Source organism: Rissa tridactyla, chromosome W (assembly GCF_028500815.1).
Source record: "Rissa tridactyla isolate bRisTri1 chromosome W, bRisTri1.patW.cur.20221130, whole genome shotgun sequence".
Taxonomy (NCBI): Eukaryota; Metazoa; Chordata; class Aves; order Charadriiformes; family Laridae; genus Rissa; species Rissa tridactyla.
The window spans coordinates 23085998-23105026 of record NC_071496.1 but is presented as its reverse complement, the minus strand read 5'-3'; the positions used below and the strand labels follow the sequence as shown (position 1 = coordinate 23105026).

Here is a 19029-nt window from a genome sequence, read left to right as displayed (position 1 = left end):
GGAGTTCTCCTTGATGGTGTCTTCCCTGATATCCCCCCTTTCTTGGGCTATTTTTATACTACTTTTTACCTTCAAGGTGTGTTGCGTGAAAAGGGGCAAAGCGGTTTTGGCAGAAAATAAACCCCCTTGCGATCTAACACTCCTCACCGAGGTGGGAGGCTAGGTGCGGCTAGGTTTAAATTCTGAGTGATGCCCAATTCAGCACTATCAGTCCAATCGCATTTAATATGTATTAAACTATTACGATTTGGATTCACTAATAGTGGACTGCACCTTCAGTCTAGTCGTGCTCATGAACTAGCACGGCCACTCTCCAGTCTTTGGTCGCATTCAGTCAGAAACCAAAATGACTAGCTACTTTAAAAAAAAGTGCAGTTTATTTAAACAACAGATATATAGGTTCTTAGGATTGCCGGTGATAAATACACTGTCTGCAAAGCACGTGCAAATGAAAGTATTGTTACATATACAAAACGCATGACAAAGTTATAAACAATACAGCCTGTAGAAAAAAAGAGTCTCTAGAGAAATTTCTAAGTTTCCCGAGGAAGCACTCGGTATAATCTAAGTCTTACCCAAAGGCGTCCCTATCGGGGGGGAAGAGAGGCTCAGCCCGTCGACTGATCCCAGAAGTCAGTGATGGAATTCTTTATGATGGTGTCTTCCCTGGGTATCCCCCCTCTCTCGGGCTATTTTTATACTCTTTGTTATCTTCAAGGTGGAGTTTGAGTGACTTTAGTCATACATACTTTTATCATGATTGGTGTAAATTTTTCTCGCTTCACAATTAAAGGTATAGTTTACGAAAAATTTGACAAAATGTTGGCTCTGAGCATCTAGCGGGCAGCTAATTGGCAGCTTGTCTGTTTCATGGTATCATCCCATTCCCGTATCCGCTATACATCATAAAGTAAAGCCACGGAATAATTGCATCCCGTCCCGTACCTCATGTAGCTTATCAGGGAACCACAGGTGTTGTATCCTTCATGCCAGGTGCGGCTATTTTCTACCTCAGAAGCCTCTTGATTTTATACTTTTCCTTAAGGTGTGAACAATGCTGTACTTTTGTATTTTTTAGCTAATTTAGTATTTATTCCACAAAGGTGGAGTTTGAGTGACTCTAGTCATAAATACCTTTATTATGATTGGTGTAAAATTCTCTCGCTTCACATTTAAAGGTATAGTTTACAAAAAATTCAGGAAACAGACTCAAGGAGGAGTGGTCGCACCTTGGAGGCAGATAGCCTTTGGGATGGAGGTGTGTTTTGGTATTATAATGACATTATAATGAGCAGAGTTCGCACAAAGGACAGCATTTCATCAAAATTGGACAGACTGCTGGCTCAGGGTAGTAAGTATGCAGCTTATCAGTTCCATAGTACCATCTCATTCCCATATCTGCTGCATTTATCACAGGGAGAGAGCATGGACTCTCCATTACACTTCGTCCCCGTGTTGCTTTGCAAGCAATATTGTACAGGGAATTCTTTGCATACCAGCTGTGGCTGTATTCTACCCTAGAAGCTTTTTGATTTTATACCTTTCCTTAATGTATGAACAATGCTGTGGTTTTTATCATTTTAGTAATTATTCCATAATGGCATCTCTGAATACCAAATTACATATTGCCATGTAGCCAAAAAGGCCACAATAAAATCAGCAATTCTCTGAAGCAGTATAAGACCTATATTTCAAAATGGATACTAACTCCCTTTCAATGAGTTGTTTCCCCTCCCTTAATCCCAATCAAATGGTACTGAAAGAAGTAAGCAAGCATCCATTCTATTTGTTAAGAGTTACAGGTCTGTCTCCAGTACTAAAGGCTAGTCTTAAAAAAAAAAAAAAAAAAAAAAAAAAAAAAAAAGCACACAAGAGACACCACCACCAAAACAAACACACACAACTTTCTGATGAATTTATTCTTTTAGCCATCTGCATTAATGGATTTGTAAACTTTGTTTTTAATATGAGTAAAACATTTTCCCCATTCTAATTTAGTTCTCCCAGCATCAGTTTAGACCTCTTGCAGAGTTGGAACGGACAAGTTGAATGAAAGAAACTTCTGAATGCAATGCAATTTAAGTACCCAGATTCCATGGTTCTGCAGAAGAGAGCAAGAAAGCATCTTTAGTAGTAGCAAACTCAGGCTGAGCAGATAATGGAATGAGCCTCTAGTAACATTTTAGTAAGGGAACTGGAGGTTTTATTTTGCTTTGGGGCAGCTCATGTTGAGCAGACCTGATGCAAGAAGCTACCAAAAGACTTAAGACCATGCCATCAGACAGCTATGGTAAGAACCCATGAGACAGAAAGTTTTCAGCAGGCTCCGAACTCCTAGTGTCAACTAGACCATAAGATTGAGTTATGGAGAACAGAATCAACAGCCACACTGCTGTTTGTTAGCTTGCTATGAAGAGTCGCTTCTTTTTAGTGTCATTAGGTAACATCACTTGAGATACTAGTTTTATATAACAGTGTAACATACATAAGTTTCTACATTTCCAGTTTGAGACAAATACTGAAATTCATAGTTTTTTTGGTATTACAGAAAGTGCAAGATAAGTTTATATACAAGACTAATTGCATTACTGGCTGAATTTCATACTAAGGCTGTTTCCAAGTTGACTTTCTTATCTCTCCAGTTCAGCAACTGCTTAGGCATTTGATTTAACAATACTATTTCAAGTTTATACTTAGCATTAACAGAAAAACCTCTGACACATCAGCCATCACCACTGGCCAAGAAAGTAGCTGTTACAGTCAGTTATAACCAACTGATTTAGAGATGTGTTAGTAAAGAAGTTCTTTAGAAGAGGCACTGTTTTCAAGAGATTGAGGACTACCTCACATTAATGGCACAGAGGTGGTACATCTGTTCACAAGGAATCTAGGCATGGAGTAAAGCCATGATTGTCTTTCTGCTGTCTAACATACTGGAAACATGCCGCATTACACCACGTGACAACTCAAACTGAGCAACATCAGGGACATTCACTGATATATACATGCAAGAGGCCTATCTACTTGTTCCATTTGTCTGCCAAGCCACCTTAATAAAAAAGCAATCCCTCCCTGAAAAATGCCAGATTAGCACTAAGACAACAGTTAGTGTCCATGACTACCTCAATGTTCTGCAAGAAGCGTTTCAGCTTATCTGACCCTACAGTATAGGTCTCTAGTACTCAGGACCCCAGCAGTTCTGTTACAAACCCCACAGTTAGTCCCTTTATTACACATTTATGACAGTGCTACTTTTACCATTTGTTAAATGGACAAGTATTGGATTTTTCCTCCCCCCACCATACAGTTTACATCTTTGTGGCTCAGAGACCAAGTCATGTGTCCAGTCACCAATTAGGAGTGTCCACTTTACAACTGGCTGCTGTTGTGATAACATGCAACTGCATGATTAGAGCATGGAGTTTCAGCTACTAATTCAATTCCCTTATGAGAAGGCAGCATTTCTTCCCCAGATACTGTCCTAAAATATAGTAACTGAATAAGTGCCAAAGAAAGAGGAATTGTGGTGACCATATTTTCAAGACACATGACTGCTGCTAAGCTCTTCTGTGGAAGATTGTAGAGAAATAAAGTAAAATTAATATCCATCAATTTGAATTTGGGTCTTCAGCATGAGTCCAGCTTTCCATTTGCTTTGCCCTGAATTACCATCTTCACAGTATGTTCTTTGAGGGTTCATATTTCAATCCACCTGGACATATTTTAGATTAGACATCATGGAACAGCAGCAAGAGTGGCAGACAGCAAAATGAAACAAGTAGAAAAGTCATGTTGAGAAGAGGTCCAGTTATTCCATTTGTCCTTTTCTGGTTGTGCCTAGCATGATGAAAAGGACTTAAGGTTAGGATAGCTTTAAGTTATAGTTTTATTGCTTAGAGCCACTAAGAGAACAAAACCTAAAGCAATAAACAGCAACACTTGTCTTCTGTTCAAAGCTAGACAGTATTTCAGGGGAAGACTTAGAGATGTGGCAAAAGAATAGATTTGCTAGTTTGACAGTTCATGTTGTCTAGTCAATGGTAAAAAGTTTGAGTTACATTAGTTTCTAGCAACAAAAGCTCTAATAGCGCTTATCCTGTTTTTACTGTAATTCACCTAGAGTACAAACCACAATATCTAGGGGATTAAACTTCAGAAAGCTATATAGGGCACTTTGTGCTAACGCCCTCCTAAAGAGATATCTGGAAGATTTTAGTCAGCCCCTGAGTTTTTCAGCACATTTACTCATTAACTTTCCTCAAGGAAGGGAAATCTAGATCTATTGCGGCCTTGAGATTTAAGTCTACAGAAGAATAAAAATCTTTATTTCTAAGAAAGTGAAGCCAGCTAAGGCTTAGCCAGAACACAGCTATATACAAGTCTGAATAGAGGTACTCTAGCAGAAGCGTTCTTTTAAGGGATTGCTTGCCATACTTCAGAGGAGCATTAAAGTTAAGCCAGTGTAGGTTTTTTAGACAGCTCTTTGCCAAAGGTTTTCCAAATCAATTTCAGAGAATAAAGTAGGTTGCCTTATTAGTGGAAAGCTTACCTGATCTATGCAAATGGGTTGCCAAAAGGATCGTGAAGAGGACCAGAAGGTGGTTTCTGAGATTCCTTCTAAGAAAGGGAGATCATAGGCTGTTAGTGGATTTCCAGGTTTATTCTGCATATTTGTATCGGATAGTTCCCATTCCAAACACGTTCTGGAAAGAGAATACTGCAGAGTGCCTGCTAAATACACGTTAACTGTACTGCTTTAACAAGAGAAAAGGTTTCCTAAATCCATGTTAGCAGTTATCCTAGTCTGAGGCAAGGTATCTTTCAGAAAAGCCATGTGTGCTTAATGAACACTCATTTGGAGCTGAGCCAGTATAGTCACCACGAGGCCTGTTTTAGCCAAGTGCTAGATGTCTTAAGTCAGTGTTCTGGAATTGAGCCAGAGTTTCCACCAAGGGCTTCAAAAGCTGTGTCCTAAATGGAGTGATGCGGTAAAGCCACTTTCTCCCTCAGGGGTACTGAACATGTGAGCCTCCCATTTGTTCAGCTAGAGAGATGCACAGTCAATGCTCCATCTACTCTGCAGAGGTAAGCATAGCCAAAGTGGAAGACTTCTGCAACTACATTATTTTTGTTGTTTTACAGTCTTTTGTAGAAGATCCCAATACAGGGCTGAAGAACTTCCTGGTAGGACTTGTAGCTTGGGGAACTGATTACGGGGGGGGGAGAGTGATGGTGTTTGGTTTTTTAATACTTACAGATGAGGCACTGAAAAGGTCTGGTTTAGCTTGACTTTCAAACAGGCCATCAGCTGGCAGCCCAGTTTGTCGGGGAACAGGCTTTGGTGGTTCTAGGGAAGAGACATACTGCTATATCACTAAACAGCTTTAAAAAGTTCTTGTCTCTGTATAGCAACATCAAAGCTCATCTAATTAGGTGCATAAAAACCCACACAGAAGTTGCTTTGAGCAGCATCACAATTTTATCTCCTGCTTGTCCCTCAGTACACTTAAGCTAGATGGGACTTCTAACACTGTACAGACCTAGTTTACCTCAGTCTAGTAAAGTAGTTTAGGCACTAGGTGTCAGTGTTTGGCCACTGACATTGGTCAATTCTTTATCATTATTAGGGGAGATAGTACTAAAAAATTGATTTAATGGTTACTGAAACAGGGTTGAAGGACTACCAGAAAAGAATAATGATCAGCCTGAGCAGCTATCCAAGCAGAAAAAAAGATTTTTCAGTCATTTTGGCAGACAACTTGCTAGCTTCTATGTCATCCTGATCTGTACTATCTTGAGGAATGCCTACTTTACTACTAAAATAATTGCTGAAAGATCCAGAAGCACCTGAAAGGCTTTGCTGCTCTCCCCTCCTTGCTGGCACTGCAGGTGGCTTTGTCAGCTGGAAGTCTTTGAACATTTCCTTGACGTCCTTCATCTCTCTATCACCAAGTGGATCCAGAGCAATAAAAGCATCGCGCTCTCTTTTGGATAGCTCCTTCTGGAGTGCAGTTCTAGGTGGTGGCTGAGGTGGGCTAGTTGTTGTTGACATGGAGGGTAGTACAGATGAGGTTTGAGCAGGTAGTGTTGAAGATGGGAACATGCTACTCTGGAAGGGATTTACAGCACCAGATGGCTGTGCCCATGAAGTAGATGGAACTTGTGCTGGCTGTGCCCAGAGACCAGAGGTCTGAGAGGCTCCTGGACCAAGATATGCAGGCTGGCTCCAGCTTGGCACTGCTTGAGTACCAAAGGCAAGTGGTTGAGTAAATCCTGTAGGCTGAACAGGCACAGACAAAGGAAAGACGGATGCAGCCTGAGTGAAAGCAGATGTCTGTGCACTCCATGGTGATGAAGTTACTGGCAAGCCACCTGGGGAGATTGTTGTTACACAGCGCTTCAGTGACCTGAAAACCTCAAGTAGGAGTGTATCAATTCCACTAAGGGTACTGGCAAAACATGTGCTGTTTGCAAAAGACTGTTGATTTACACTTAAAATTAAGTCATTGGAAGGGGGAGAAGGGAGTTAACTTTTTTTTTTTTAACTTGGCTCCATTTTGGTCATGGAAGAACAAAATTGAGGTTGACAGAACAGAATTAGGAACATATGTCTATAATTTCTGTGCTGGGACTAAGTATTTACCACATAGTTACTTCTGTGTAAATGATTACTAAGCTGCAACAGTGCTACCCTGGCCTCCCAAGTTGTGCTTGGCACACTTAAACCTTGTGTACCTGAAGTAGCAAGCTGCTGTCAAAGTTTAAGCAAAACACCCTGTTCCAGTTAAGGATGCAAAGTTTAGGGCTCTATTCACAGAATTTAATAGTTTAGGACAGACAACACATAGGTTAAAGGGCAGGGCACTGCACATGAAATAAAGGACAACTAGAACCCCATGTTGGTGTTAACAGATATATGTTAGACTGGAGCAAGAGCTTCACTTTGTGAACTAACCTAGACCAGCCAATGGAGGTGCTGTAGTAGGACTTGTTTTGAAGAGGTCCAGTGGATTAGTTGGCACAGGTCCTGTCTGTGCCACTGAGGTCAAGCTGAGACTCTCTGTAGTTGACACAAACAAGTCTGAGCTAAATAAGTCATTTGACGCAGTCTAGAAAGAAAAAAAAAGCTGTCGTGAGATAGCATGGCAGAACACATGCTAGCTTGATCAAGACCCATCAGAGCTACAAGTTTTTATTTCAGCTACAGCAGAGCAGGGAACTTTGATACATCCTGTAGAGACCAAGTATAAGAGTTTCAAACCTCACCATTTTGTTCACACCTACTGAGATACATGGCATTAAGTAGGTATAATATACAGTAGTTACAAGTCACAAGTCAACAGCAGAAGAATAAGACTTAAAGTGACTGAATTATTTCTAGCATAACAAGCTCCCCCCCATTCCTGCTCAGTCTGCAGTGACCCCTGCAGTTGCGGCAAGGTCAGCAACTGTGTTTTGTTTCATTTCAGTAAGACAAATGCAGCTGACCCAGAGCCACCCTGTGTCTAATCAGGCAAGCAATTGAGATTGCCCTCAGTAGGCAGGTACTGCAAAACTACATAGGTTTCTGTAAGCTAGTACCTCATTGTTATGAAACCACAGGCCAATGGGCATACAGCCCTCATAACGGATTTTGACATTATATCAAGTGATAATATACATAGCAGTATACTTACCAGACCTTTACAGAAGTATGGCAGCATTAAGGAAGAAAGTATAATTTAGTGATCGTAGCTACTATGAAGCATTCATGAATATTAGAGTGTACCATGGCTACAGAGAGGTTAGACTAAGTATGGCAGGTGAAAGAATAGATGTGCTGTGAAGCTGTTTAGCCAGTTACATAGTATGAAGAAAGAAAAGCTTCCTTCACCCAGCTTCTGTAAGTAACAGCATACATATCACCATTAATTACTTGAACATTGTTCACCTTGACAGACCTCCTTCCTCTTCCTGGCTTGGTACTTTGTGGTGGTGGGCTAATTGTTATAGACTCATGTGACATGAGCTGGATATTGCTTTCAGAATCCAGCTTTACTCCATTCTGCAGAGATACTCCTTTGGAAGGATCTTCCACAAACAGGTTTAATGGGGCTTTAAAAAAGCCATTCTGTTCTCTCTCTGGTACCCCATTTGGAGTTCTTGCTGCAGGCAACTTACTCTCAAACAGCCACTGATTTGTTAGTGCTTCTTGTTTGCCAGTTCTATTAGAAATCTGGTCAAACTGTTTACCAAAGCAGTCAACATCACTATCTGAAGCACCATTACCCACCAGTGTCAAGGTACTCAGACTTTCCTTCTTCTGATCAGCAGATTTTAGAGAATCAAATAAAGGCAATGCAGGTTGGTCTGGCTGTGCAAAAGGATCATCACTGAAAGGGTCTGGATTAGGTGTGGGAAAGAAGCTGAGATTGGTAGAGAAAGAACTCTCAGGCAAGAGGGGTGGCTGTGGCTTTGGTTGTGGAAGAGAAGTTGTGATGCCATTCAAGAAGAGATCCTCTTTTACAAAAGTCTGTTTGGTCTCAATTTCAGAGTTTAGATCCACTAACAGAATCTCTTTAATTTCCTATTTGTTCAGAAAGAAAAAAATAAAGTTAGCTTTATGTATCACTTGCTTCATAGTACACAAGCTCAAGGAAAATAGCTGCAAAAGGAGAGATCCTGGTATCCAACACATCATACTAATATTCAACGTCACAGTGAAGTTACACTAAAGCTTCATCTTAAGCCATTAAGGCAAGCACCACAAGCTGTGGTCAAGTCACAGATACTTACTGTCAGAAGCTCAATGTTAAAAGCACCTGTTTCAAGATCCCTTAGTTAAGTATCAGATGCTTGTTCTACAGCCTAAAGACTGTAGAGTCATTAAGCACTAGTTGTACCTAGGCTTTCACTTGAGTCAAGAAGCCCTGGTTGACTTTAGTCCTTTGTTTTGACAAGTTGTGAAGTCATGCTGCTTTAGTACAACTTCAAGTTGCAGCCTCAGCTTTGGAGTAAGATTAGAGAGATATTTGCAGGTGGAAGAGGTGAACATGCCATCTCTCTACCAAGCTGGCAGTAGAAGGGTAAGACTTAGTCACTAGCTGGACTAACACCTATTGCAGCACCAATTGGATCACAGCTGATGGTGGCTTATAGTGCTAGAATAAGCCAGTAGGATTTTTGGGGTCACACTGAGCTATGACAAGCTAAATGCATACTTTTGTACAGTTAGGCCACATCTTGAGCTAGGGCCACCCACCTAGAACAGCCAGGAGTCCACTCTGAGCAACTTAAATAAGTATTTGCTTGTCCATAAAATGAGCTTCAGCTTCAAGGGTCTTTAGTTGAGTTTCTGTAATAGCTTTCATAATAGCAGAGGCATGTACTGCTAGTACATATTTCTAAAGGCAGATGACTAACAATACAGGATTATCTCTCACACAGTCTCAAGTTCTCAAGTGAACACTGCTGGATAAGAATGACATTAGCTACTCTAGTTAGTAAGTAGATACTATTATAGCCCTAAGACATTTGTCTAGATGATAGCTGAACAGATGTCTCAGTGAAACAAGAACAAAGTAAAAAAAAAAAAACCACCAAAAAACCCCCCTACAACAACAAAACCAAAACAGGAAAACTTTGCTCTCAAAGCAAGAACCAAGACAACTAAGCTACTTACTGTTCTACTTACTGTGGGACTGCTCACATCAGGAGGCGTTGACATATCCCCAAACGAGTCCATCTGGTCAACTCCCTTGAAGCCAGAAATATTGAAAGAATCATTATCTGTTACAGTTCTTGCAAGAGCAAGAATCAAGCATTATGTAGATCTACTGCAAACACATCTGTAAATACTGTATTTCCCACACAATGTAGAGACAGTCAGTTATGAACACCTTAATGGCATCAGCATAAAGCTCTAAAATTTAACCTACCAGTTTCAGTTTGTCAGCTTGATCAGCAGGTAGTGCTTCACTACCATTCTGTAATAGATGGACAACAGTGTCAATGATAATTGGAATATCAAAACTTGCTTAAGCAAGCAACTTGCAGGCTTGAAAAAGCAAGTAATGGAAAGAGGAAGTATGAGGGAGATCACTACTTAATATTAGTTATGGAGACCCCTTTTACTCCCATTTCCAATGCAACTGGGCATCCGATGTTGCCTCCACAATGCTAGCAGAAAGTCAAAGCTAGTTTTATCACAGCAGCGTACCTAATCAAGTGAGGCCGAGTTGAAGTGACTTACTGCAGTCTTACTTGCTTCTTCACTCTAGAGAAGGCTTTTAGTACATAGATATCACAGAGAATATCCAAAGCCTCTTGCTTTGGAGAGCTTAACAGATCTAGGAAGTAATCAAACTGCTGGTACAACTACCAACCAATAGCCTCAATGATCCTGGCTCTAGACAGACCTCAGTGTCAAGTCTCACAAGAGCCCAAAAACCAAGCCAAAGCTGAAACAAGATTTATTTCTATGCAGACTAATTCAGTTTCTATAGCTTTACTTTCCTTTTTCTTGTCTTCCTCTTCCTTCTTCTTCATATTATATATTAGCTGGAAGAGGTCCTTAAGATCAACAACTAGAGGTTCAGCCTGAAAAAGAACGTAGATTTTAGGCCATGTACTACTTCACAGCTTGCTTCAATAGAAGTCCAGGGAGCAGCAAGCCAAACTTTCCTAAATGGTGCAACATCAAGGTTGAGATAACAGGAAAAGCAGAGTTTAAATGACTGTCTAGTCTCTGCATAAGAAAGCTTATAAAGAATTAAAGGGTAATGGGGCACATCCAGCTTAGAACTGTTGTTAACTCCTCAGGGAAAGTGACTGTACTTGTGCTAAGCCTGCCTTTTTTTTTTTTTCCTAAAAGCATGTAGCACAACATTTCATAAGTACATAGCAAGTCTGAATCATATTTCCTCAAAAGTGCAAAGAGTACCCAAACCCTCTGGTAGTCTCATGAGAAAAGCAATTTGTATCCCTCTGTTTTCTACCAACTCCAACGCTGAACCTGGAGAAAGCATCTATAGCTAGTACTACGTTTATTTTAAACACTATGCAAATGGTAAATCAGTGATGCAAGCATAAGGTAAGAATATCATCAAGTGTGTGGAGCAGACACCAGCTTTAAGTGATATCTGTATCAGAATAGACACTTAGTGTGAATTAGAAAGGCGCTGCATTCCCCGCACACATGGGAACATTTTGAGTAGTTGCCGAGATAGTGGCAGGTTCAGCTACACTGATTTGGGTCTTTTGCTTGAGGCACATAGCAGCTGTGTTGGTGTGCAAGAGTAGGACAAGTCCTCCTCTTCAGGCACTAGCTTTAGCTCAAGCAGAGAATCTATTGAACAGATCTCACTGTTTACATGCGAGCATCATCCTCTCCTAATCAAGGGGTTTAGACATGCAACTGCAGGAAGAACCATTTCAAGAGTTATCACTTTTGACAAACAGTGCAGCTGCAGCAGTCTAGAGCTGCAGAAGTCCTTATCAGCTAGACAAGTTTGTGTTAAAAACAACTAGCAGCAAGTCAAAAGCTTTCTATGATTTGGCTAAGCTTATAGGCTGGCAAGCAGCACCCCATGGTGAAAAGCTCAGAGAACAGACCCCACTCCAGAGCACACACAGAAGGCTTTTGTACTTGATCTACAATTCCAGTGAAGCCAGTACAACACAAGACTTTGGTAAACTAATAAGACAGGCTTAGGAGAGGGTGTTACAGCTATTACTAGAGTAATAACATGCTCCAACAAGGAACCCTTAAGTCTCACCTATAGCAGGTCTGAAGCTGCCAACAGGACAGGCAGAGATATGCATGAGGAAATTACTAGCTTTGAATCCTTGGCTCTTCAAGTCATTTTAATGACTATTATAAAGACATCATAATGACAAGCTAATGATAAATATTCAACTTAAGTTCATGTCATTTAGGAAGTTGCATAATACTCAGCAGTAATTCCAAGTACTCGTTTCTAGTACTGCTTATGCATAGCTTCTCTTCATAGAGACAAACCCTGCATATGGGTTTCCCCCATGCAGAAATCCTGTAACAAAGATCAGAATCCCTCCCAGAAGTAACTCTAGGAGAACCAGACCTGCCATTCATTAGCCCCAGAAACTGTTACACAAGACAAAGCATCATGAGAACTAGACTAGTGCAGTTCTAGCATCTTTCCTGATAATTCTGAACAAAGCTCTGAATAGCTGACTCCAGAATTAGCATTCTCACTGACAGCAACAGGCCACTGTACAGAAAAGCCCATGATAACGGCTCCATCTCACTAATGACTTCCATGATGCATAGACATTAATGATTAATAAGATTAATGATAGTAAACAAGGCTACTCAGGGCTACTAACAAAACACTACACCCTTATCAGATATTAAGTGTTTATGCAATAGCATCACTCACAGCAAGGGAAAGAGGACTTCTGATCCATACCTGTTGTGCTGTTTTTATTGCAAAAAATTGGTGCTGGCCTTCTCCTCCGCAAATATAGCCAAAGGCACGATTGTCTGTTACATCCCAAGCAATAAAGGAGACTTTGTTTACTGGATGCTCATGTTCTATGACCTAGAATGGGGGGGGGGGGGAATATTAGTTTAATTGCAGGAGACATAGCTGCTCTTCTCTATAGTTAGAATTAAGATTGTTAGAAAGCTCCAGTTCAAGACTCAGATTTATCAGGCTTTGACTAACCACAATAGAACATATTTATCTTTCTGTCAGGAGGCTTCAGCTTTACAACCTATTCCACAAGCCAGTTCTTATATGCAGATGGGGGGCACGATGCTGTTAATCTAGTTCACATTGGCTTAACTTCCAAGTGCCTTGCTTTAAGAATCCCTTTAAGGGAATGAGTCATATCTTACCCCAGTTTTTTCATCTATTATCTTGATACCAGAGAGGGAAACATTCACCCAGATCTTCTGTTTGTGTTGACCTTGGGAGCGGGCTGCCACTGCCATTCCCTGAAGAGGATGAATACCAGAGTATTGATGAGACTTCTGTTAGATTGAGCTTTAACTTGTTTATTTACATTCCTCATGAGCCCATGACTGTGACTACTAGTGCTAATCTAGTTATTCCTATGCAACTGTACCATTAGAGCAGCATTCTTCTTGCAACATATGCCTGACTAGGTTAGAAGTGATACCTTAGGACTAGATTGTGTTTCCTCTGTAAATGTTTAGAAACTTTAAAGCTTCCTATCTTAGTTCACAAAACTGCTGCAGTAGCAGCATCCTTACCAGTTTTCATGGCCTGTTTGAAGCTATGCAAGGGTTCTACACTCCAGAAGTAATCATCTTTGTTACTGCAGGGTCTCATTTATTCTTTGGCTATATCTCTTGGTGTCACCATTGCCATAGGATGCCAACTTGTACTTTGAGTTCTTATGTTAAATTGCACAAGTTTCCCCCCCTCCCCACCCAAAACCCAAGCTCACTAGTTGTGATCAAGTTCATGCTAATAGCATCTATATTGAATGCCAACAAGAGACCCAAAGTAGTATTCTAAAGCCATTAGAGAAACACTGTCCTTTGATCAAAGGGGTTACAGCTTTAGAAGGAATGTCCATCTAGGATGGTGCTGTTATTTCTATGTTGCTATTAAGCTGTGTTTTAAGTTATGCCAAAGTGACCATTTGATCAGCTTTCCGAAGGCTATCCAGAAGATGTTCCTTATATGCTGGCTCAGGCTTTTACCTTCAGCTTCATCATTGAATCCTGGCTCATTTTGTCACCTCTTGCCTCTGGGACATCATCAATGCCAATGAGTTTAGCTTTGTATCTTACACCATCACCTTTGAATCTGGCCAAGAGAGATTCATCTGTCTTTTCTGGCCCTGGAGACAGAGAAAGGTTTACGGTTCGTGGGTTTTTTTTTGGTTGGGTTTTTTTTGTTTTAAGACAGAAATGTCTATGTTGTGGCTTTAAGAGGGTTTATATATATATAAAAAAATACATCATATTACTACATATTAAAACTGTCCCTTCACTATAACTGAATAACCACCTCAGTCCTTCTAGTAGTGCATGCACTGCAAGATAGTTACTCCTTTAAAGTTAGAGTGTTCTTACAGAACCTGGCCTCAGTTCAAAGAGTGGAGCCTAATGCTTAATATTTGGGGACTTCAAGAACAATCATTTGCCACATAAAAGACTAAAATATTTATAGGCAACAGCCAAGTAGATATAAGTGCTAAGCAACAACACCAAGCAAAGTAGCACTTCCCATGGCCATACAGGATGTTCAGTAAGTCTTTCAGATGTTAACCTCTAGTTCTGGCATAGTTAGATCTCTTCTTGGCATGTAAGAACCACCTAGTCCCTGTGCTAGAATTTTCTATCAGCACCATCATTTCTACAAGTCCTGGTACCCCCATCCCTGTAATCACTTGGTATTTTAGCTATATTTGCTACTTCCGCTGTTACCACTACTTCTCAGAACTGCTTGGTTTTCTTTTCTGCATGCTCAACGTACTCAGAGTGTGTGCCTAAGTATGTACCTCTGTTTGAGGTAGTTACATTTATATGAACTAATCTATTAAAAATAATAATTTATTGTCTAATCTACAATAATTCTCATTAAATTAGTTTTCTAGCTTCTCTGGACTAGAATCTGTATCCAGCATGTCACTCCTTCTCTAGACTGAGGGGAGGAAGTAAGTTCAGGTTCAGACTGACAGCTATCAGAATGGTCCTGGGTCTGGTCACCTCCTCAGTAGGCTTTCATTTCTCCAGGCTTTTGGTGACTTAGCAGGCTCAGCAAACGAGTCATTTAACAAGTGGAAGTGAGAGCTTCAGAACTTAAAGCTAGAAAAAAAAACACCTTTCAAGCTAGAAGCCTACCATCTGGTTAGATTTCTTTTACTAGCTTATTTATTCACTCTTCCAGTCAGCTTGAAACCTCATAATTCTTTCAACTATGGTGAGAGAGTGATCTTAGTTTTAGGCACGTGCAAAAGACTATGGAGACTGACTAGAGGAAGCATTCAAGAGGTAAGTATTCCTTACCTTTCTTTTTTTCCTTCTTTGGAGGTTGTGCTTTCAGTGGAGCCTGTTGCTCAGGCTGGCTGTTGATAGTAGCAGTTTCAGCTTCAGTAGACATGATGAGATGGTGGTCAGCTATGCTTACTGCAGTTTTCAAAAATCCAAACAACAATCAGTAGGAATGCATAATATTTTATGTTGAAGAATAAATATTCTCATTAGACCTGTTAGTTCATTATTTTTTTTTCTGCTGAACACTGAAGCCCACTAATACCTGAAGACATACTCTCTAAGAGCTGAGCTTTAGGACATTCTGCCTAGCTCCATGCTGGAAAGAAGAAACAGCAACCTCAAGGCATTGAGTTCTGCCTGTCAGTGATCCTGCTTCCCCAGTTTAGTTGGCAGAGCTACACCCAGCTTGTGTTATACAGCTATTGTAAGTATCTGACTCTGAAGTAAAGTTAAGGGGCAATAACAAACAAATAACCTAGAAAGGAGCAAATATACACAAGACAGATCTCACTTTGGCAATTGTAAAGTGTTAGAACTCCAGATGGACAGTTGTCATCTTAACACTCTAGCCATCCCTCCATTATTGCCATCTGCCTCCATCCCATGGAGGTCAGACTGCTTATTTGCATAGACCCAGAGAGCCACAAAACCCCAAGGTGGGGGAAGATGGTGTGGTGCTTGACCTTGGCTGGATGCCAGGTGCCCACCAAGCTGCTCCATCATTCCCCCTCATCAACTGGGCAGGGAAGAAAAAAAATATAATAAAAGGCTCATGTTTTGAGATAAGGACAGGGAGACCACTCACCAATTACCGTCATGGGGAAAACAGACTATACTTGGGGAAATTAATTTAATTTATTACCAATCCAATCAGAATAGGGTAATGAGAAATAAAACCAAGTATTAAGAACACCTTCCGCCCACCCCTCCCTTCTTCCCAGGCTCAACTTCACTCCCGATTTCTCTACCTCCTCTCCCCAAGCAGTGCAGGGGGGCAGGGAATAGGATACTGTGGAGAAGCTCAGACTTATGTGTAAGACAGGGGTATTTGCAAGGATTCAGCCATTCTCAGTATTAACAATTCAGTTTGAGAAAGTTAATAACAGTTTTCTGGCTAGTTTACAGGACAAACTCTCCTATCTGAGGTCTAGCACAGCTCATCTCACCTGGTAATAGCTCATAGTACATGACAGTTATTCTTTGGGAAAACTCAGTATCTTTGAGATTCCTATATCTGGAGCAAGAGAATTAGCTGCTAAACTAAGAATGCAAGGATAGATAAAGGCTGCCTTAACACAAGTTTGTATTTTAAATAACTACTTCTTGACATCTTAGTTAAGCCACTAGACTAGCACAAAATCCCCTCAGGCTTTACTTTAAAAAATTTCACTAGGTCAGGGAACAACACATAGCTTGAGCTAGCAGTAATCTAGTCTGCTTGGGATACTAGAGAGTCTCAGCCACAACTAAATTTGGATTCTATGCTTTAGACCCAAGTTAAAGCTGTACTACAGTGCAAGGTATTTGTCAAACTTAAGTTTAGCTTTTCTTAATGGAAAGTGCAGTTCTTGCTCTTTCTTGGAGGCTTCCTTAGTCTTCCCTTAATCAGACTGCAGGAGTAAAGCAACAAGAAACTAGAACTGTTCTATTACACTTGAATTCTGAGTTTGTCTGAAAAGAGACAGACGGCAGTGTGGCAGGGTTAGAGATGCATGTGCTTTCATGCAGGGACAGTCATGCCTTCAGTTATACTGGCATAGTGAAGAGCAAGAACATTCCCACAGCAACTATGTCAGCAGACTGTTAAGTGATGTCTTTTGAATCTTCTCCATGTAGATAAGTCCATTGCTATCACCACAGCTTAATTACTTGCTATGCAATTTTATGGCCCATTTTAACTACTAAGCTAAATGCACTATTTCAAAAGTCTTAGACTACAGATTTCTGGATGTTGCTACCCTGGGAGAAGTGCCCTAAACTCTTGCCTATATCAGTAGATACAAACCACATTATGCTCACCCACTTTTAAGTTTACTCCAGAAAGGGCTTGTTAAGAGGCCACTAGTAGCATCTCCCTCCTTTCCTATAGGGACTATCCTGTGAAGAGTGAGTACTAATCACTCCTTAGGGGAAGACAATTTCAGGCCCTCAACACATCAGCCTTGAAGTATGATCTGTTACCTACTATCTCAAGTCAGGCAACTCTCCATTCAAGCACTGTACTTAATTTCCACACATCTACCCTGGGAAAGTCAGTCTTAAGACTTTGGGCATACTACCCTCTTAGTGTCTTCTCTAAACTCCCTACAAGGAGAGCTGCTGGAAGTGACAAGACATCCTTGAAATAACTGTTTCTTAGCAAGAACTGAAGCACATGCCAAGCAATTCTGCTGAGCAACATTTAGTTTCCCTTAAGAGATGCTTTCACGATTATCCCTTATTTGAGCAAGGGGTGTCAACACAGTAGCTACCCTTAATGATTAGATTATTTTTTTTTTGTCCTGTGCACAGGGGATTGAGAATCTTCATTATGGCTGTAGTCTGCCACAGGATTTAAAGACTGGACAATAATTGTCACCCAACAGACAGGGTTTTTTCCCCTTAGCAGACAAGGATAATTGCTTTAATGTTGATGAAAGGCTGCCTGAGAAGACAATAGACTGAAAAAAGTTTAGTTTATCTGTCTTGCCTCTGACATCTGCTCAGCACTCTAATACTTTGTCCTTTTCACAGCCCATGCTCCTCCTTTGTCCCTTGACACTACAAGTACATGATTCAGATTAAAGAGTTATTGGATGTAAATATTAACATCAAATTAGAATCTGAGAGGGCAGGAGAAGACAAGAGAAGCTTTTACTGCCAAGTGCAATATAGCCTGTTAGGATGAAGCAGTAACCAGAAGCACGGCAATAGTTCAAGTGCTGAACATGCTTCCAAGGCAGGTGGTCGTCATCCATGTCTGTCCCACCCCACCCCACAGCCCCCCCCCTTCTTGAAGAAGTAGTCAGGTTCTTCTGGTTATATCAGGACCTGCACAATATATTCTCTAGCCATCAAGTTCTTGTCTATCAACTTTCTGAAAACAGCTCTTCTGTCCAGATGTCCACCTGAGTGAACTCAACACTTCATTTTTTTTCAGGTTGAAGAAACAGACTAAAAGCTAACAGCAATACATAAAATGACTAGCAAGAGTCAAAGCTGTAAAGCCAGATACATTTACCAATAATGGAAAACCTTGACTAGCAGGATTCCACCCACATTAGAAGTACAATAGTGCATTTGTGTGAGCCCCTCACATTAGAAGTACAATAGTGCATTTGTGTGAGCCCCTGTATGACTGACTGACATTTGCATCTAACAAATCCCCATGTGCATAACTGGCTAACACATTTCTGCCTAGTTCCTGCTGCAATGATAGTGCCCCAAAGAGCCTTGAGAAGCACTAGGCATGCATTAATGAATCAAAAACATAAACATGCTATTTAGACCTTTACTTTTTAAACAGGGTCATTCATACTGAGGAGTCGAATAAGATAGCATAAGTGTTGTTTCATTACTAGAATCTGACAGCCTCCGAGTTCAAGTTAAATAAACCTTCTATAACATGACACAAGATTACTATGATTTCAATAGAAAATTCCAGCTGCTTGCTCTGATGCAAGCACTACCAATAATTTGTCTCCTCTATGATTAATAGACTCATAGAACAGTTTGGGTTGGAAGGGTCCTTTAAAGGTGACCTAGTCCAACCTCCCCTGCAATGAGCAGGGACATCTTCAACTAGATCAGGTTGCTCAGAGCCCTGTCCAATCTGACCTTGAATGTTTCCAGGGATGGGGCATCTACCACCTCCCTGGGCAACCTCTTCCAATGTTTCACCACCCTCATTGTTTACAATTTCTTCCTTATGTCTAGTCTGAATCTACCCTCTAAGTTTAAAACCATTATCCCTTGTCCTATCACTACAGGCTCTGCTAAAAACTCTGTCCCCATCTTTCTTATAAGCACCCTTTAGTACTGAAATGCTGCAATAAGGT

At 40.7% G+C, this 19029-nt stretch overlaps 1 protein-coding gene across 5 annotated transcripts in view; it reads right to left on the bottom strand.

Annotated features, from left to right (window-relative positions):
* Positions 1-1900: 1900 nt before the first annotated feature.
* The window catches only part of LOC128902123 (disabled homolog 2-like), a 29537-nt gene continuing 12408 nt past the window's right edge, over positions 1901-19029 (bottom strand). The window contains exons 2-14 of one of the 5 annotated variants that reach the window (XM_054184535.1): positions 15005-15124; positions 13694-13833; positions 12860-12958; positions 12429-12560; positions 10468-10578; positions 9918-9965; positions 9674-9736; positions 7931-8566; positions 6956-7109; positions 5848-6372; positions 5256-5347; positions 4550-4617; positions 1901-3837 (exon numbers count right to left, since the gene is read on the bottom strand). In XM_054184535.1, coding sequence (XP_054040510.1) covers positions 4555-4617; positions 5256-5347; positions 5848-6372; positions 6956-7109; positions 7931-8566; positions 9674-9736; positions 9918-9965; positions 10468-10578; positions 12429-12560; positions 12860-12958; positions 13694-13833; positions 15005-15098 — 2157 coding nt within the window. In that variant the 5' untranslated portion in view covers positions 15099-15124 and the 3' untranslated portion in view covers positions 1901-3837; positions 4550-4554. Of the gene's footprint in view, positions 3838-4549; positions 4618-5255; positions 5348-5847; positions 6373-6955; positions 7110-7930; positions 8567-9661; positions 9737-9917; positions 9966-10467; positions 10579-12428; positions 12561-12859; positions 12959-13693; positions 13834-15004; positions 15125-19029 lie in introns of all 5 variants that reach the window. The other 4 variants (XR_008463639.1, XM_054184532.1, XM_054184533.1 and 1 more) reach the window with 4 other exon arrangements.